The 20,393-nt window shown below is 60.0% G+C and overlaps 1 protein-coding gene across 1 annotated transcript in view; it reads right to left on the bottom strand.

Moving 5' to 3' along the window:
- Positions 1-19,561: 19,561 nt before the first annotated feature.
- Positions 19,562-20,393, bottom strand: part of LOC128048676 (collagen alpha-1(I) chain-like) — a gene marked incomplete at its 5' end in the record, with an annotated part of 5,549 nt that continues 4,717 nt past the window's right edge. Inside the window, 3 exons of the mRNA XM_052641103.1 lie at positions 19,562-19,897; positions 20,084-20,195; positions 20,333-20,393. The exon at positions 20,333-20,393 is cut by the window's right edge and continues 1,075 nt beyond it. Coding sequence (XP_052497063.1) covers positions 19,562-19,897; positions 20,084-20,195; positions 20,333-20,393 — 509 coding nt within the window. The remainder of the gene's footprint in view (positions 19,898-20,083; positions 20,196-20,332) is intronic.

The following is a 20,393-nucleotide window of genomic DNA, read 5'->3' as shown; positions in this document are numbered from 1 at the left end:
ACCTGGAGTTTTTTTGGTTTTGTTTTTTACAGATTTTTTCCCTCGCATGTACTTATATAACAATGGTTTGTACATTTAGAAATAATTTGAATATTTTCAAGCTGTTAAAAAAGGAAATTCAACTCAGTAAATTTTAAAGATCTTGGCTTTCTTCAGTGATTCATGAGTCTGGCACCATCCTGTCTAGCAGACAGAGAGAAGCTTCAAGAGCTAAAGAAGGTAAGACACTTTACAGGCAAACGGAGCAGGAGCAAGGAAGCCACACTAGGCAGCAGGGTGAGTAATTCAGGTTCACTTTCCTCTAGGGGAGGGAAGCAGCCGCTCAAATAACCTGATCAGGAGATTGCTGATTGAGTGGTTAAAGATTTTATTTCTGAGAGAACTGAATCTCTGCGTAAGTTTAGTCTCAGATTGTTGACATGGGGCTTAACATAAGCCCATTTGGGGTCCATTTTCTCATTTTAACAGAGGGCAGTCAGCTAAATAGGAGATACATTTTCAAACTACAGAAATGACATTCAGAAATGAACCGTTTAAACTTGGTGACTATGCCAGAACAAATACTTACAGCAGACTTTTATAGAGTGCTGTGATTGCCTTCCGGGAGCTTTCAGACCCCTCTCTGTTGACCTTTAAGTCGACCATCAGTGTGTTCTCCGTCTCACTGCGTCAAAGCCCCCGCTCCCGTTATAACCTCACTGAGATCTGCGATTTCCACCCAATGGACAGAGTCATCACATGCTTAGCTCCACCCAGCTCGTCACACAACAGCGTGGACGGGCACGTCCGTGGGTGGGTGCGTGGACACGTGCGTGCGAGGGCACGTGGGCAGGTGGGTGGGTGGGTGCGTGGCTGGGTGCCTGCGTGCGTGCGTGGGTGGGTGGTTGCGTGCGTGGGTGGTTGCGTGCGTGCGTGGGTGGGTGGGTGCGTCCGTGCATGCGCCCGTGCGGTGGGGGGCGGGGCGGGGCGGGGGCTTTGTGCGCCTGGGTGCGCGTGCGGGTGCCTGGGTGTGCGCCTGCGTGCTTTGTGTGCGTGGGTGGGTGCGTGGGTGAGTGCGTCCGTCTGTGCCTCCCTGTGCCTTTCACCTTTCAGATTATGAACCCCGCACCCCCGCCCCACCTCCCACACACACACACTGCCTTGTCCTTTGCCTAGCTGTGTCTCTATGCCACTCCTGCCCCCCTGGGACACCCACAACCACAGGTGCACCGCACACACCACACGCATACCTGTACACACACCCCGCCTGCACACTGTGCACACACACATCCCGACCCCAGACACACACACACCCAGCCGGTTCGCACCACACACCAGACACCACACACCACACACCACACACTCCTCCCCTCCCCCGCCTCCAACCCCCGCACAATGCGTTGTCCTTGGCCTGGCTGTGACTCTCCCCATCTCCTCTGTCTGCCCACACACCACATGCGTAGACACACACACCCCTCCCGCCCCCAACGCCACACACACCCCCCTGCCCATAAACATCCCAACCCCCCGCACACACCGCGGCCCCACACATACCCCGCACCCCCAACTCTCTCGCAACCTCCTACCCCCACACACACTGCATTGTCCTTTGCCTAGCTGTGTCTCTGCGCCAACCCCCCTCCACCACAACCACAGGCGCAGCCTACGCACCGCACGCATACCGGCACACACACGCTCAGCCCGTTCGCACCCCGCCCGCACACGCCACACACCACACACTCCCCCCCATCCACCATACACACACACACACACACACACACACACACTGCTTTGTCCTTGGCCTGGCTGTGACGCTCCCCCTCTCCTCTTCCCTCGCTCTGCCCACACACCACATGCTGAGGCCACACGCACCCAGCCCTGCTTCCAACGCCACACCCACCCCCCCGCCCATAAACACCCCGAGACGACGGCACACGACACGCCCGCGCACACATCCCGCTCCCCCACCCCTCCCGCGCGCCCCCCCCCCCCCCCCCCCGCCCATACTTCATTTCTGCCATAAGGGTGGTGTCATGTGCGTATCTGAGGTGATTGATATTTCTCCCGGCAGTCTTGACTCCAGCTTGCGCTTCATCCAGCCCAGCGTTTCTCATGATGTGTACTCAGCCTGTAGGTTAAATAAGCAGGGTGGCGATAGACAGCCTTGATGGACTCCTGTCCCTATTTGGAACCAGCCCGTTGGGTTTCCGTGTCTAGTTCTAACTGTAGCTTCCTGACCTGCAGACATACAGATTCCTCTTTTTTTTTTTTTTTTTTTTAAATTCCCTGACCTGAGTGAAAAGCGACAGAGACAGAGAGAAGACAGAGGGAGGGACGGACGGACGGACGGACGGGCGGGCGGGCGGGCGGGCGGGCGGGAAAAAGACAGAAAGAAAAATAAAATAATGAAAGGGCCTATACCGTTCCACCTGTTGCTTTCCAGATACAAAGAGAACACAGAGGACCGAAAGGACACAATGTTGACAATGCGAATTTGGAAAGACGGACATCCCCTTGGCCCCTTCGTACAACACCCCTGTCGGCAGAAGGGAATCCTTTCTCTTTTTCTCTCCATCTGGTCCTTCCAGACTTCGGAAACTCTCGGTGCAGGATTCTTATCTCCTTGGCGATCGTGATTGCCACAGGTTCCTTAGGGGCCCAGAGGGTGTTTCTGAGAAACGCGGGTACACACTCCTGGAGACCCGGCTTCCATCCCTGGGCCGGGAAGGCCTCCTGGAGTAGGACATGGCAACCCGCTCCAGGACCCGACCCTGACGTCTAGAAATCAGTCTCCTGGACTGCCTCTCCCTCCGCCGACTGGTGTCTCGAATCCGCTCCAGGGATGAACCTGTGTGTTTCCTTGGTTTCCCTACAAGTGCCTCTGAGGGGAAAGAAAATACCCGATTGCGTGCACCCCAGGCCTGCTTTCCCGGACCCGTCCATCGACATCACGGCCTCCTGTAGAGGAGATACGATCGCTGAGTCAATGAACGGAGGATCTGTGCTCAGAAACTCTTTCCACGACATGGAGGCCCTACTAACTAACCTATTTCGTCCTTCCCTCCTTCTGGGTTTTTTTTTTTTTTTTTTTTCCCCTCCTTTCTTTCCTTTTTTTCCCCTTTTCCTCTCACGTCCATGCACAGGCACACGCACATGCACAACGTGCCGTCTCTCACGTACACGTGTACGTGCACGCACTCACGCACACAGACACCAGCTCAGCTTTTCCTAGGTTCCAGGCAAGTGACAGAGGAGGGAACACTGCTAGGGTTCGGAGTAGGCCGCCGTCCCCACCCCGCTCCAGCCCACCGCACGTGAACCTCCGTGCCCGATGGAGTGTTTTGGATTCAAGTGACTACAGAGCCGGCCGGCGCCAGAGGAACGCTCTGCCCCTCCCTCCTTTTCTGTCTCTCTGAAGGCTGAAAGAGATGGGAATCCCAGACCGCCTGCCCTGCCTCTTGAGAAATCCGTATGCAGGTCAGGAAGCAACAGTTAGAACTGGACATGGAGCGACAGACTGGGTTCCAGATTGGGAAAGGAGGACGTCGAGGCTGTATATTGTCACCCTGCTTATTTCACTTCTATGCAGAGGACATCATGAGAAACGCTGGGCTGGAAGAAACACAAGCTGGACTCAAGATGGCCGGGAGAAATATCGATCACCTCAGATATGCAGATGACACCACCCTTATGGCAGAGAGGGAAGAGGAGCTCAAAAGCCTCTTGAGGAAAGTGAAAGAGGAGAGTGCAAACGTTGGCCTCAAGCTCAACATTCAGAAAACGAAGATCATGGCATCCGGTCCCATCATTTCGTGGGAAATAGATGGGGAACCAGTGGAAACAGGGTCAGACTTTATTTTGGGGGGGGAGGGGGGGGGCTCCAGAATCACTGCAGATGGTGACTGTAGCCATGACATTAAAAGACGCTGACTCCTTGGAAGAAAAGTGATGACCGACCTAGATAGCATCTTCAAAAGCAGTGACGAGACTTTGCCGACTAAGGTCCGTTTAGTCGAGGCGATGGTTTTCCCTTGCTCGTGTATGGATGTGAGAGCTGGACTGTGAAGGAGGCTGAGCGCCGAAGAATGGAGGCTTTTGAACTGTGGTGTTGGAGAAGACTCTTGAGAGTCCCGTGGACTGCAAGGAGACCCAACCGGTCCATTCTGAAGGAGTTCAGCCCTGGGATTTCTTTGGAAGGAATGACGCGAACGCTGACACTCCAGGACTTCGGCCACCTCCTGAGAAGAGTGGACTCGTTGGAAAAAAAGCTCTGATGCTGGGAGGGATCGGGCGCAGGAGGAGAAGGGGACGACAGAGGATGAGATGGCTGGATGGCATCACGGACTCGATGGCCGTGAGTCTGAGTGAACTCCGGGAGATGGTGATGAACAGGGAGGCCTGGCGTGCTGCGATTCGTGGGGTCGCAAAGAGTCGGACACGACTGAGCGACTGAACGGAACGGAACTGGAGGCAGGCAGGAATGAAAACCTCCTCCCACGGAGGGGAAGCTGTCAAGGGACGATGGCTGCTTCGACGCGCGTCCGTGATCCTCGCACGCGTGAGCGGGGTTTCCTGGGTGACAAAAAAGGAGGAGACTCCTTTGGCCTGACGCGAGGCGAGTTTGTCCCTCGGCCTCCCTCCCCACCCCCCAGCCCCCTTCCTCCGCACGGTGCCCAAAGGGGCAGTCTCAAGGTGGAGAAATGGAATGGGGGGATGGGGATGGGGATGGGGATGGGGACGGGAGGAGGGGTGGGTGGGGCGGATCACCATTCAATGGCGAGAAGCTCGAGGCGAAGTCAAAGGCTCTGACTTGACTGGAACGCTTTCTGCATTTGAATGAAGCTATCGGACGAGGCCCTGCAGGGGGAGGGTGGGGGAGGGTGGCGGTGGGGCCCACAGACAATAGCCCCTGCCTGCCTGCCTGCCTGCCTGCCTGCCTGCCTGCCTTGCCTGCAGGCCGGCCTGCGGGGCTGAGGAGGCCGTCTGGCGGCGGCGGGGTCACGCTCCCGACTCCTGCAGCTCAACTCGATCCCTTCAAGGAAACTCCTGGGGTGACTCCTGTCCAGGGACTCATCCAAATGGGCCTGTTTCTGAAAAAGGCCCGAGTCACAGCTGTGACCGATTCTGTGGATCTCTTGACCCATGGATTGACCTGCACCCTCCCTCCCATCCTGTCAGATCCTTTGGACACGCTTGAAGAGGTCTTTGGCCTCGGCCCAGAAAACAGGCCAAGATAAACAAAAACGTTTTGGTCTTTGTGGGTTTTTTTTTTTTTTTTTTTTTGAACAGGGCGAAAACGATGCATGGCCGTGGATTGGAGAGAAACCTGCACCCCTTGCTCGCGCGCGCCTGAAGGCAGGGAGTACTCAGCGGGACAGAAATGACATTCAGAAATGAACCATTTACACTTGGCGACTGTGCCAGAACAAATAGTTACACCAAACTTTTACAAAGTGCTGTGATTTCCTTCTGGGAGCTTTCAGACCCCTCTCTATTGACCTTGAAGTCGACCATCAGTGTGTTCTCCTTCTCACTGCGTCAAAGCCCCTTCTCCCATCAGAACCTCACTGAGATCTGCGATTTCCACCCAGTGGACAGAGTCATCACACGCTTAGCTCCACCCAGCTCGTCACACAACAGCGTGGACGGGCACGTGCGTGGGTGGGTGCGTGGACGCGAGCGTGCGTGGGCGCGTGGGCAGGTGGGTGGGTGGGTGCGTGGCTGGGTGCCTGCGTGCGTGCGTGCGTACGTGCGTGCATGCGTGGGTGGGTGCGTCCGTGCGTGCGTGCGTGCGTCCCTGTGCCTTTCACCTTTCAGATGATGAACCCCGCCCCCTCACCTCTCCCGCCCCCCCGCCCCCCCCCCCACACACTGCCTTGTCCTTTGCCTAGCTGTGTCTCTGCGCCACCCACCCTCCACCACACCCACACCCACAGGCGCACCGCACACCACACGCATACCCGCACACACACCCCGCCTGCACACAGTGCACACACACGTCCCGACCCCAGACACACGCACACCCAGCCCGTTTGCACCCCGCCCACGCTTGCCACACACCGCACACTCCTCCCTTCCCGCCCCAGCCACCCCCCTCCCCCCCCACTGCGTTCTCCTTGGCCTGGCTGTGACTCTCCCCCTCTCCTCTGTCTCTGCCCACACACCACATGCGTAGACACACACACCCCGCCCCGCCCCCAGCGCCACACACACCTGCCCGCCCGCCCATAAAACCCCCCACCCCCGCACACACCACGCCCCCACACATACCCCGCCCCCCCACCTCTCCCGCACACCCCCCCCCCCCCACACACACACACACACGCAGCCCGTTCACACCCCGCTCGCACAGGCCACACACCACACACTCCCCCCTACCCCCTGCACACACACACACTGCGCTGTCCTTTGCCTGGCTGTGTCTCTGGGCCACTGTCTCTGCACGCCCCACCCCCTTCCGGCCACGCCCACACCCACTGGCGCATCCCACACGCACACACCCATGGTGCCCACCCGACACACACTCGGCCTCACGTGGAACCTATACACACACCACACTCATGACCCACCCCCCCCCACCCCCCACCCCCCCACCCCCACACACACCCACACCCACGCAGCACCACCTGGGCATGCCCCAGACACACCACCACACACCGCCTCCTGCCGGGGTCCAGCCCCGTTGGATCCAGGGAATTCGAAGGCGGGGACGGCGTTGGCGTCCTTGGATAAATACATATTTAACGACAGAGATACAGAGAGATTAGAAACGGATCGTGTCGTAGGAAAATGAGTGGAGGAAAAGAGGCTGAAGAACTTGGAATTCAGCCAGAGAAACGGGGAGCAAGAAAGAAGCGACACGGGGGTATCGGTCTTTCCGGAGACGGATCCGATGTCTTTCGTGTTGGGTTTGCTTCTATCCCTTTTGTGACATACAGGGATGACTACAGGGTCACGTGGGGGTCAGGAGTCCCGACCTTTCTCAAAATCAGGTGCTTCACATAAATGTACGGAAAAGAAAAAGGTCTTAGGGATATGACATCATCTTCTGGCCGTGAGGCCTGCTGACACGTGACGATCCTTTCTTTCTGATCCCCGAAACACTTCTGTGTTCCAAGGGTGTTTTTCCTTAAACCAGGCACCACCCTCCAGATAAAGTGACATTCCTGTAGGCTGAGGGTGTCGTGAGTTCCAATCGAGAAAGGAATGGATCGAACCCAAAGTTCACGTGATTCGTCTGAAAGGTGAATCCTTATGTCTCCCCTATGCTAGTTATATTCACTCGAAGGGCAGGGAATATGGAGATGCAGCAGCAACCCTCAGCCCAACACAGGAAAATCCTTTCCCCAATGTTGCCCTGAAGGTCTCTTGAGTCTGAAGAGAGTGATCGAGGGACATGTGTGCCTTGCAAGGACGCAGGGATTGATCACAGAGGACAGGGATCTATTCCAAAAGAGAACCTGCGTTCACTCGAAAAGTCTAGTATTGCTCCCCTGAAAAACGACTCGACTTCCTTTTCTATATTCCGACGACGTGGACCCATAGATTCCCAGGCGCCTAAGGATATGGAGGCCTGGCGGCAATCGTGGACTCGACCGTGAGAAAGGCCCTGTGCTCGTGAAGACTCTCCAAAGACTCCCAGAGAGGTTTGACCTGAGACGCCCTTGTCACACCCGGGGCCGGGAAGGAGCCGTCACGATCGGCCCGACACGTGAAAAACCCTTCACCCACGGCATTCCTAACCAACCCACTAGACTCGTCATTTCTAGGTAGACTCTGGCTTTGGGGGTAGATGCTCGGGAACAGGGGGTTTCCTGAGGCTTGATCACGCCTTGGCGTACGCCAAGCCTCCTTCCTCATGACCTTTGCCATGGGCGGAGTTCCTCACGCTGGCCCCGGCAATCACAAGCAGACATGTTGTGTCTAACTGTGTGATACTTTTTGTCTGGAAACTTTTTCAAAACCGTTTCCTAAATGGATTGGAGAGAAACCTGCTCCCCTCGCGCGCCTGAAGGCAGGGAGTTCTCAGCGGGACAGAACCTGCCTTCACGTCTCAGGGGGACCGGGACGGTCCCCTCACCTCGTGCACCCCCAACCCCGAGCCCAGTCCCGTCCCCTCCCCACCCCACCCACCCACCCGCCCACACACACACACACACACACACACACACGCGCGCGCGCGCGCGCGCGCACCCGGAACCGGCTCCCACCCCCATCTCCCCCACCTCACACCCCCCACCCCCACCCCACCCCACCCCTCCCCGGCGACGAGGGGGGCCCGGGGAGGGATGGCTGTCTCAGCCCTGGTGCTGGGATGTCATTTGGGGAACCGCTCTAGGCCGAGATGCCAGCTTGCTGCCCTGCTGCTTGGTGTCCGTCTCCATCAGCCATGTCCCCGAAAGGCACGTGAGCTCATGGACAACAGAGAGCGCACCCAGAAAACACCAAAGGGTCCTCCTGAACCCAACACGGCCATGGGTATGGATCCACGTAGAGGTCGTCGATCTCCCCATGGGATGCGTGAATAGGATCCACACAGACTCGATCGTGCCTCCGCTTCGATGGGCTGCCCTATCCGGAGAGATCGTGTGGGTCAGCGAGCGAGCAAACACGGAAGGGAACAAAACCAAAAACCGCAGCCAAGTCGAGGGAGTGCTGAGCCCGAGGAACTCGCCGATCCCGTGGCGTCATTTGCCGTACCCAGCCTTTCTCGATGGCAGAGAGAGATGTGGCGTGGATCCCCGTGTGGGTCGTTCGTGCCCGGAACCACGCAACGGATAGTGATCATGTCTCATTCGAATCCTCTCTCAAAAGATAAACCAGGTCTCTTGTTCCCATGATGGAATGGTATCTTTGAATGCAAAAGGGGATGACATGTGACAGGAAAATCAAAGTGGAATCGGCATCGCCAAGAGAGCGCCCCAAAATAGAGAAGGGGAAGGCCATGGAGGAAGAGGTCTGTGTCTCAGTCTGGAAACTCGGAGCACCTCCTGGGGAACAGAGTCCTCCGGATCCTCGAGACAGTGTTCCCGACATTCGAGACCCCTATCACACACACCCTCCCCTTTCCCTACCTCACTTGTGACAGCCTATCGACCCTGGAAGAAGAGACAGTTCCTTGTTTGCATGACAGTCCATCATCATTGCTCTCGGGTCGCTTTACAACCTCACGGAGTTTCAGCTTTCTAAGCCCCCGACTCTTTCCTGGGGAACGTTCCCCCGGTTTTTATTCAAACCTGTGTCCCTGCATGGCCATATCGAAGACCCCCAAATAAAGCTTTCTTTTTCTTTCTTTCTTTCTTTCTCCTTTTTTTTTTTTTTTTTTGGCGCAGCCGATACTGACTCTTCACGGAAAGACAAGAAAACTAGGGGATTTTATGTGTTTAATTTCCAGGCGTATTGAAATATCATTTCCTTCGTGAAGGACATATGACATCCTTCGTTCTCATGTGTACAGAATGGGGACAAGAGGCACCTGTACGTTGCGAAAGAATAATGACCGCCCAGGCGGTAGCTCATAGCTTTCTCACAGCCCACGCAGATCACGACTGGACGTGAAAGAGAGCGGAGTCACTCGGTCGTGTTCGACTCTTTGCGACCCCACGGACTGTCGCCTACCAGGCTCCTCCATCCGTGGACAGTTCCAGGCAAGAATCCTAGAGTGGGTTGCCATTTCCTTCTGCCATTGGACGGGAGGAGAATGATTCATGTCCACTGTCATGGCAACTTTCTCAGATGATCATGCTGCTGCTGCTGCTGCTGCTGCTGCTGCTGCTGCTGCTGCTGCTGCTGCTGCGTCGCTTCAGTCGTGTCCGAATCTGTGCGACCCCACAGACGGTAGCCCACCGGGCACCCCCGTCCCTGGGATTCTCCAGGCAAGAACACTGCAGCGGGTTGCCATGTCCTTCTCCAAGGCGTGAAAGTGAAAAGTGGAAGGGAAGTCGCTCAGTCGCGTCCAACTGTGAGCGACCCCCGTGGACTGCGGCCCACCAGGCTCCTCCCGTCCATGGGATTTTCCGGGCAAGAGGACTGCAGTGGGGCGCCATGGCCTTCTCCGAATAGTATCATACGATAAGAATAATGCTGTTCATTAGAATCACCGTGCTCGTTGTGACGTGTGCAGTATAGATGTACCTTATCCGTGAAGTCGTTTTTTTTTTTTTTTTCTCTCCCCCTTCCATCAGTGCAATATCTTCCCATGCCTCCCTCCCCCAGCCGCTCTGTGATGATTGTTTTCTTTCTTTCTTTCTTTCTTTTTTTTTTTGATGGCCATCATGGCATGTAAGTGGCATGAGAAAGTCTTTTTCTTTCTCTACCTGACTCATTCATTGGGCATCACGCCCTAAGTCACATCCATGCTCTCACCAGAGAAGAATGTGTTCGTTCCTGTGGCTCCGTGGGACATCTATGTCTACCTATCGATCGATCTCTCTCTGGATCGTGTGTCTTCTTTTCCTCTTCTTCCCTTGATGGACACTCGGGCTGTTTCCCTCTCTTGACCCGTGTGACGGATGCTGCCGTGGACGTGGGAGCGCAGATCTCTCTCTGAGGGTTAGATCCGGTGTCTCTTTTCTTTAGATGTCTCCCCAGAAGTGAGAGTGTAGGAAAGATCGATCACGTCTCGCCCACGACTCTTTTTCGAAGTCCTTCTGAGGGGATCCGGGGAATGAGCCTTTCTCTTCCGATAGACGCCGTTGGCATCCAGTGCGACCGCACACGTCTTAGGGAATACGGCGGCGACCGCGACGACAACCCAAACGCTCCCGCGAACGCGATGGTGCCCGAGGGTGTGTCCGCAGGACGACTCCCCGGTGCCAGCTTTCCACGTCGTCCACAAGCCCCCTGCGGTCGTCGGCAAGTCGTTCCCTCCACACGGAACCAGGGTTTTCGTGGGCCGGGGTTGCCCGGGTGCCAGTCGATCCCCAGATGAATGGAGCGATGCCAGACTCCTTGGGGCACAGAGCAGAGATACGTGGAATTCTTTCCACGAGACGAGTGCGATGAGAAGAGAAGAACGATGCGAAGTGGTGCCTGGGGAGCCAGAAAGAGTCGAACAGGAAAGAAAACACGTCAGACGAGAGGGGAGAAGGATTCAAAGCGAGTGGAGCACAATGGGGGAGACGGGCCCAGAAGAGGCGAGCAGATGCTGGGGGCACAGCACGCCCGGACCCGCGAGCCTGCAGGGAGCCCCGAGAGGGATGGCCGTCCACTGTCTGCAGGTCCGCGTGGGCCGATCTCCAGAGCCCGGACTGGGAAGGACTTCTTCACGGGAACGGGCATGCTCACGGTCCCCACGGGTCACGTCTCCACTGGGCTCTCCGCACTGTAGGGAGAGCTTCCCACCCTTCCGATGGCACGGTGAGCTGCGGTTTCTCGATCTCATCGACCGCAGAGTCAGCGAGCTTCCCGAGGGATAGGACGAGGTATTGGCCGACGGCATCCCACCCTAGACCCCGTATTGCTTTCCAATCACGGGATGTCTTTGACTTCTGTGGGGGTGTGCTGTGTCTTCACTGCTGTGCGAGCCGTTCTCTCTCCGTGGAGGAGGGGGCCGCTCTGCGCCTGTGTGTCTGGGCTTCTCGTGGCTGTGGTTCCTCTTGGGGAGCGTGGGCACTGGGGCACGTGGGCTTCGGTGGCTGCTGGGTGTGGGCTCAGCGCTCGCAGTGGCCAGGATCGAGAGCACAGATTCCATCGGCGAGGCCTATGGGCTTCGTGGCTCTGTAGCACGTGGGATCTTCCCGGGCCGGGGATGAAACCCGTGTTTCCTGCGTGGGCACGGGACGGTTTCCTACGGAGCCGCCGGGGAAGCCCCAGTCCCAAACTCGAGATGGATATCCTGACGTCCCCCGCTTGGGATGGGAGAGTTTCTGAACGATCAGGCCCGGAAAAGGGATCGCATCGTGACGGGTTGACCTTCGTTTCTCACAAACCGGCAGGCACCCTTGCTGCTTCTTGAAGTGTCCTAGAGAAGAAGACATCGGATTCCACATGAGATCAGCTTCTTTGACTAGCGATGGCACAACGGCCACGACAAGGGGGATGGATACACACAACAGTTGGTTTCTTTTGGACGATGAGCCCCCCTCTGTGTGTGTGTGTGTGTGTGTGTGTGTGTGAGAGAGAGAGAGAGAGAGAGAGAGAGAGAGATGCCTTCGTGGTTCTAAAGCAAGAAGCACTGAGGAGTGAAGACATTCTTGAACTCACATAGTTTCCTTCATTTCAGTCGTGATGGTCCAGTGATTTTGGAGGACGACATGGAATGTTTCAGGGTAGATGCTTTTCGAAGGCTGTGAGGGGACCTCCCTGGCTGGTGGTCCAGTGGTGAAGGATCCACCTGCCGATGAGGCGGGGGGACGGGGTGTTTTCCACCGAACCCCTGATCCGGGACGATGCCACAGGGCTCCGGGCAGGTTCGACACAAACCTACAGAACGGACGGTGCCAGGCGTGAAGGCGAGGGCACACGGCCCGGGGACTCTGGACGAGGATGACTGACGCGGACGGACACTGCCGTCTCCGTCTCCGTGGAGGTGGGTTGTGGCCAGCCAGCACGCTCCTCTGGGGCAGGCTGTTCCTAGGACCGTTGGGGAGCGTGCGCGTGCATGGGAGGAGCAGGGGAGCTGAGGGAACTCTCTATCCTCTCTGCTCCACGGGGCCCCCGGAACCCTCATCGGCTCAAAGAGAGGCTTCGTCCCGTGGAAAGACAGACCCGCACGCGAGTGAACCTCATTTCTGCTTCCCTTGGCTTCTGAAAGCGTGACGGTCAGGTTCATGCAACTCTCTGGATGTCTGTTCTTCCCGAGATCCCGGCCTACTCGCTGGAAGGACACGAGGAGCCGGATGAGATCTCCCTCTGCACGGCGGCGGCTCCAGCGTGCGCACGTTTCGGTGGCTACGGCTTGTGGACATCGCACCGAGAGCCGAAGCCCCGGTGTGACAGACGCCTGTTTCCACGATGGGTGAACGGTTCTCAGTGCGGGAAGCCCAATTCTTGCCCCTGCCTGTTCGATCTGCAGGGCCTCTGCAGAGAACAAACGTGCCCCATCTCATGACCGATCCCCTTTTCGGAGCCAGCCCGGTGCGTCCTCTGTTTCCCGGGCCACAGGCACACACTGGCACTGGGGAGTTGTGTCGTTGTTCCTCCTCCTCCTCCTCCTCCTCCTCCTCCCCCTCCCTGCCCCCACCCTTCCCCCCGCACGCAGGCTCCCCCACACCCCCGCCTGGCCCCGGCCCGTCCGGGTCTCCCCCACCCGCAGAAAAGGCCAGGAAACACATGGTCCCAGGACGACGCAGTCGAGAGACAGCGGCGGTCCCCTGGCATGCGGGGAGGAGACGCCTGAGCGTACCTGGGCCGACACCGCCACCGTGTGGGGCGAGAGGCCGGTGCGAGGAGAGCTCACGGGTTCCGAGGAGGAGGAAGAGGAGCAGGGGGGAGAGAGGGAGGCGGGGGTGGAGGGGAGGGCCGGGCTGAAGCTGTCTCAGGGCGAGGACGCGGAAGACAACGTTCCCCTTCAGAAGGGCGCTCCGAAGAGAGCGTTCCGGCCGGACCTCGAGAGCACCTTCAAGCTGGGAGCGGGGTGGGGTGGGGGAGGGAGTCATCCGGACGCAGGCAAGACACCGGGCGCAGAAGGCGAGGCCGACTCTTGGCCAAAGGGAATCGGATGCTTTTCTGTCCATGGGTTCCACCCTCAGACTCTCACGGGGAATCCAGCCAGCCAGCCAGCCAGCCACCATCGTGTCGCTCCTTTTCTGTTCTCTACGTGTTTCATGGCGAGTGAGTGAGAGAGTCTTTCGATGGTTTGCTAGGATGTGGGAATGTCGTGGGACCGTGGTCCTTGTCAGCCGTGGATGAACAGAACGGCTTCAGCTTTCGGGGTGATCCTGAACTCCCACGCCGAGGCAGGCAGGCCCGTGTGTCCCTGTGTGCCGGAGGACACCGTGCTACCTACCCACAGCTTGATCTCGGACTGAACGCGAGCACCGTGGGGAGGGTGTTCGTGGGTTGGCTTCATTTCCTTTCCCGATGGCGCTCACCTGACCGTCCTGTCCACTCTTTGGATCCTTGATCTCCCCCTCCCCCTCGAGGCCTTTTTTTTCTCCTCCTCCTGCTCCCCGTCCTCCTACTCACCCTAGTTTCTCTCCCCGCCTCCCCACTCCCCGCCCCTCCACACACACACACGCGAGTCCCACTCTTCTCAAATGGACCTCTGACTGACTGCCAACGTTTTCTTTCGCCTTCTTTCCTTCCTCCCGTCCTGCTTCCTTTCCTTTTTTTTTTTTTTCTTCCCCCTTCGTGTTTTGTTCCCCCGTTCCTTTTCAGCTGTACCGACGACGGTTTCGAGTGTAGCGCGTGACACAGCGATCACCAGGATACATCTAGTGAGGGACCGTCCGTCACCACTGGGCGTCACGGCAGATGACATCCGGGGTCATGGCGTGCCCGCGACTCACGGCTTTCCTGAGGGGAAGGTGGCGCCGCGTCATCCGTCTCCCTCATTCTCTCCCCCACCCCACCCCCCGCCACCGTGTCCCCCGCTCCTTCCTCCGGCCACCCCTCACGTGTTCCGTGGTGGTATCTTAGGAGCCTGTTTCTCTTTGGTTCTGTTGTGTTCACGGTGCATCGTTTGGTAGGTGCTGCGTGGAAACGACGGCTCTGAGGTATTTCGTGGAGCATAATCCCCTCTAAAGGTCTCTCCAAGTTCCTGCAGACTGTGAGATTTCATTCCCTTCTGGTGGTTGAGTCCCATTCCTCTGTGTGTGTGTGTGTGTGTGTGTGTGTGTGTGAGTGAATAGACACAGGCGTAGGCACACAGACAGAGAGCTCTCTCCTTCTGTGTGTACGGATGTCTACCTAGGTATGGGGGTCGATCCCACACATACACACGTCCGTATCTTCTTTGTCCCCTCCGTGGGCACTCCGTGGAGTGGCTGGGTTGGGTCGAAGGGGGACTCTTTGGTGGAGTGTTCCGAGGGAATCGCAGGACTCTTTTCCCTAGGGATGTGGTTTCTCTCTCTGGGAGGCCCCAGGGGATGAGATGTGATCTCTCCGAGTCCGCCCACATGTTCCTCAGCGGCAGCAAAGACGCGTTCGATCGATCAGGAGCCACTGTCTTCTGATGTGTCGAACTTGCTGTCGCGATTGCGATTCCAGCTCCTGGGCCTTTCCCCTCCGAATGAGAAGGATCATTGTCCAGACAGACGCCCCGGGATGCTTCCGTGAGCCCGCCCCCACCCCCGGCAGCCCCAGCCCAGCCCAGCCCGGCCCAGCCCAGCCCTGCCGCTGATGTGTTTTCTACCTTGTGCTTCTGGGTGTCTGTCTGTTCTCCCTTTCTTTGGAAGGAAGGTGTCTGCTCGGGCCCCCTGCCTGCCTGCCCACTTCGCTCATCGGGGGTCGTTTCCCTTTGGGAGGCTGAGTTGTCTGACGCCTTGATCCGTTGTGGACAGAAAAGCCCCTTTTGCAATATGCTTGCGCTTTCCCCGTATATACCACACACACACACACACACACACACACACACACACACACACGGATGTGTGTTTCCGTCCGTGTGTGTCTGTGAGTATCCATATGTACATAGATACACCTATAGATACTCACACGCGCGCACGTACACATCTACACAGACACGTGGGTATCTGTGCACAGAGGCACATGGACACGGACTTCTAGGGACGTGTGTGTATACACACGCACGTTCGCATATGCGTTGACGTGTGTGCGCATCTATGCCTATGCATCTGCGTATAGGCACTCTAGACGCACCCGTGCACCTGTACGTGCGTACGTGCACGCATGTCTACTTCTACAGACCTGTGTGTATATCGACACATAGACACTCGCACGTCTGTGCGGACCTCTGTACGCGAGACGTAGACGTCTATGGATGTGTCCGTATGTGCGTATGCATGTGTGCATACACACACGCGGAGAGATGCGTCTAGGGAAGCATGCACGGACGTGTACGCATATACGTGCACCCACACCTGTGTGTCTACATCACACGTACACACACGTGTGCATCTGTATGTGTTGACACGTCCGCCTTTCTTTGTATGTATGTGTCTATGGATACCGACGTCTCTGCACATATGAGCGTGTGTATTCGTGCCTGTGTGTATCCGTATACGTCTGTGTATATATGCCTGTGTCTACGTGTAGATACGCAAGCATACACGCACAGTAGAGACGCCTAGGCATCCACGTGCGCACACAGACACATGCGTGTATGTGAGCATGCCCTTCGAACGTGTTTGTTGATACCCATGTGTGCGCGTATATATAGACGCGAATACGCGTGCGTATACATATGGACACGCGTCTAGGCACATGTGCATGCGTTCTCGCTCTCTCGCCCCCCTCCCCCTCCCCTCCCCTCCCCTCCCCTCCCCTCCCCTCCCCTCCCCTCCCCTCCCCCTCCCCCTCCCCCTCCCCCTCCCCCTCTCTCTGACTTTTCAGCAGCCGGAGCAGTTCTATGACTTGACTTTGCTGCCTGGTGGTTTTGTTTCATTTCCTTTCTGATCTACTTCAAAAAGTTATTGATTCATGTAACTGGCTGTTGTCCTGGAACACGGGGTTTATTTAGTGGATCCCTATTGAGTCGGTCCGGTCCTCCTCAGCTCCACGCCCCCCAGCCCCACCCCCCACCCCCCACCCCCGCCCCTCCCAACCCCCACTCCTGCAGCCCTGCCACCCCAGACCTCCCGCCCGCCCTCCCGCCCGCCTGCCATTCTGGTGTTTGTGGCCAGTTCAGTTCTTTGGAAATCCATGTTCTCCTGACCTCAAGGGCACTTTCCCCACCCACCGGCGCGTGCTCGGGTGTGTGGTCTTCGGACTCTGTCGCGGTCTCTACCCAGGTTGAGTTGTGTCTTCTCTTGTTGGGGGTTCCGAGTGTGTCTCCTCCTTTTTCTTTGTTGCTCCTGGGCTTGCGTGTCTGTGTCTGCTTTCCAAAGTCCTGCTTTGTTCTCCGAGCAGCGCTCGCCTGGTTTCGCTTTGCCGGCCCCTCCCTCCCTCCCTCCCTCTCTCTCTCTGGCGGGGGAGGGGGGCCGGGGGAGTCTGCGATGCCGCTGGTGCCCCTCTCTCCGCCGACCCCGCCCCGAGCCCCCACCGCCCGCCGGCGTCTCCGTGGAATGTCCCCCCCAGCACCCCGGAATCGCGTGGGGGAGTGAGTCTCCTCCGTGGCAGCCTCCTGAGGAGACCCTTCCCAGCGTCTCTCCCTTCCTCTGCGGCCGGGGTCGCGTCGCGTCGCGTCGCTCGGCGGCGGAGGCTCCGGGCCGAGCTCGGGCGTCTGGGCGGCCGGCGCGGTGGCGTCCCCGGCGGCCGGCGACAGCGACACGTCCTCGGGACGTTCGAGTCGCTTGTCGGGAGCCACCTGGCGGCCGCTTGGATATTGTCCCTCCCCTCTGGAGCTTCGGCGAGGCCTTTCAGGAGGATTGTGACTCAGCCTCTGGGCCCGAGGCAGAGCTCTCAGACACCGGCGACGCTGGCGGCGACAGTCCCGGTGGCGCCGAGGCCTGGGGACAGTCCCGCTGTCGCCGGAGATTGGTTCTCTAGGTTTCCGAGGAGGGTGACCGTCGCGGCGCACCGGAGCCGGCTTGCGGGGCGGCCTGACCGGGTCGACCAGCATCTCCCCGTGCCCCCGTGCCCCTGCGGCCGCGGAGACGGACCGCCCGGACCCTGCCTGGGCCGGGCCGCCGCGGTGGGCGGGGAGAGGGTCTTCCCTGCCCGGAGCGCCTGGACTCGGGCTCGGCGGTCCGGACTCCTCCTGGGCCGCCCTCAGGAGCGTGTGCTTCGCCCTCGGCCCCGCTCCGGAGGTGGGGACCGGCCCAGACGGTGGCTTGGAGGTCGCCGGAGGGCGCGCCTGGGTCCGGGCCCTCGGGTCCCTTCTGCCCGGGGTGTTTTCCGCGTCGCACTCCGGAGGCGGGGACCCGAGGGTTGACCGGGGGAGGCGCGTGTGCGGTCCCCCCCGTGGGGTCCGGTCGCCCGAGGCGTCTCCCGGCACACGTGCTTTTTCTCTGTCAAAGTCCTGACGGGTCCGGAGACGTGGATGGACCGGACCCTGCTTCCGCGGGTGGCCGGGGAGGGCGCGCTCGACCCTTCAGCGTGCCCTCGTGGGTCTCGGTCGTCGGACGCGACTTTGCCTCACCCCTCTCCGACTCTCTGAATCCCAGTCGGGAGGTGGGGACCGGCTCGGGCCGTCCTGGATGCCCCGTCTGGGACGGTCTGGGCCCCGGGCGCGGTCCCTGGTCGGGGCCCGCTCGTCTCGTGGGAAGCGCCTCGCTGACGGTTCTGTCTTCTGTTTTCCTTTGGCACATCGAAGCCAAATCCCCGTTCGGAGACTCGGACGGACCGGTACCCCTACCCGGGTGGACGGAGCGGGGAGGGCGTCCTCGGCCAGCTCCCCTCCCCCCCCCCCCCACCTTGGTGTCCGCGGCCCCGCTTTGGCCACCACGCGCCCCCTCCCCCCTCCCGGTCGACCAGATGACCCCCCCCGCCCCCAAGAGAGCTCGGGGCCTGGTGTTTATGGGGCAGCGTTGGGGACAGGTGGCCGGGACAAGGTTCCGGGGGCCCTCTCTGCGAGTCGTAGATGGGCTCCGCTGTCGGCTGGTGTCATTTCGTCGCCCTTAATAGGCCTTTTTTGCCACCAGGTAAGTGCTGACACGGTCTCCTTTGGTGTCTGCCACCGAGGACTGTGGGTCTCTGGACGCACGCGGGGCTCTGGGTTTCTGGGCCGCCAGCTGGTGCCCGGTTCGGCCCTTGCCGCTGGAGCCGCCCGCCTGGGCCTGTGCGCCGGCTCCTGTGTGGTGTCGTCTGGCTGACCCGACCCTTGGTGCCACCTCCGGTCTCTGGGCGACCCGAGGGTGGCGGGGCGGGGTGGCGCGGCGCGTGGGTCTTCTACCCTGGGCATCCCTCACCCCCGCTGTGGGCACCTGGTGGCGGCTGGGACGACCCCCGCCCTGTGGGCTCCGTGCCACGTGTCAGGCGTTCTCCTCTCGGGGTCGTCGGCTGCTCTCGCCTGAGGCGAGGTGGGGGGGGACGGAGGTTGCCGGCGAGGCTGAAAGCGGGCCCCTCTGGTGACTGTCCTCACCGTGCCTCCCCCCCCGCTCCACCTTGGCTCAATGGATCGATGTGGTGTGGTCGTGTTCTCCCGGGCCGAGCCTAAGCCGTGCCAGACGAGGGACGGGCGTTCCCAGTGAGCGCGTCCGCTCTTCTCGGTCTGTCCGCGGGGCCCCTCGCTTGTCTTCTCCCCCCCACCCCCCCCCCCCCCGCTGCCCATCAGGGAGGGTGAGGAGGAAGGCAGGGGTTGGGTGTGGCCTCTGGCCCTGATCTTCGGTCTCCTGTCCTTTGCCTCGGGGCGTCAGTGGGGGCCGTTGGTCTTCTGACACCGCAGATTGCTCTCGCTTCGCCTTCTCGGCGTGTGCCCGGCGAGCGGCCCTCCCTGTGGCGGGGAGGGCTGTGCCGCCGCCGCCACGCTGCGCACCCCACGCGGGTGTGTGAGCGTGCCTCGCGTGACCCTCGGTGGTGCCCCTGGAGCGCTCCAGGTCGTCCCTCAGGTGCCTGAGGCCGAGTGGTGGTGTCGTTTCCCTTAACCCGGTGTCCCCCTCGGGTCCCCGCCACGGTGGCGCGTGTGTCCCGTTGAGTGGCTCTCTTCGGGGGGCGGGGGGTCGAGGCGGTAGGGAGAGGCGTGCCTGTTCCCCTCGTCGTGGAGGCCTTCCTTGGCGGATGAGGCCTCGCAGGGGGCGGGACGCGGGCTCTGCTCTGGCCCTGACCGCGCACACGCTCCTGCGCGGTGGTCCGCTTCCCTGTACCGCAGACCCCTCCCGCCCAGCTGAGGACTGGTGGCTGGTGGGAGCGCCTCCGTGGGCCCGAAGGCGACACGGTCCGGGTGAGGGACGGCGCGCCCTCGGTGAGAACGCCTTCTCTAGCGATCCGAGAGGGAGCCTTGGGGTACCGGACCCCCCAGCCGCTGCCCCTCCCGAGTGCGCAGTGGCCACCGTGGCGACTGCCAGAGCACGTGGGCAGAGCAGAACTCCCCCGCCCTCCGTGGGAGGGGAGGGAGTTGGGTGCGCCGGCCCCGCGGTGGGGCCGTGTGCCGCTCGTTGCCTACCGCGGCCCGCGCCTCCCCCGTCCGAGTCGGGGGAGGGTCCCGCTGGGCCCCGCCGGGCGTCCGGCAGGTGGGGGGCCGTGTGCGTGCGGCCGGCCCCCCCGTGGTGTGAGCCCTGGGGGAAGGGGGGCCGGGTCGGGGCGCGACGCCCGGTCGGCCTCGGCTTCCCCGGCCCCGCGGCTGGTGGTGAGGGGGAGCCCGTCGCGCCCGCCCCCGCCCCCTGAGCCGCAGCTGGTGGCGGCGTGCGGTCACGGTCCGGGCCGCCTCGCTCGAGAGCGTTGTGCCCGGGGTGTCGCGCCTCGGGGTTCAGACT

This window comes from Budorcas taxicolor, chromosome 5 (genome assembly GCF_023091745.1).
Source record: "Budorcas taxicolor isolate Tak-1 chromosome 5, Takin1.1, whole genome shotgun sequence".
Lineage (NCBI taxonomy): Eukaryota > Metazoa > Chordata > Mammalia > Artiodactyla > Bovidae > Budorcas > Budorcas taxicolor.
Note: the sequence above shows the minus strand (reverse complement) of the source record. Positions and strands in the feature narration are given on the sequence as shown.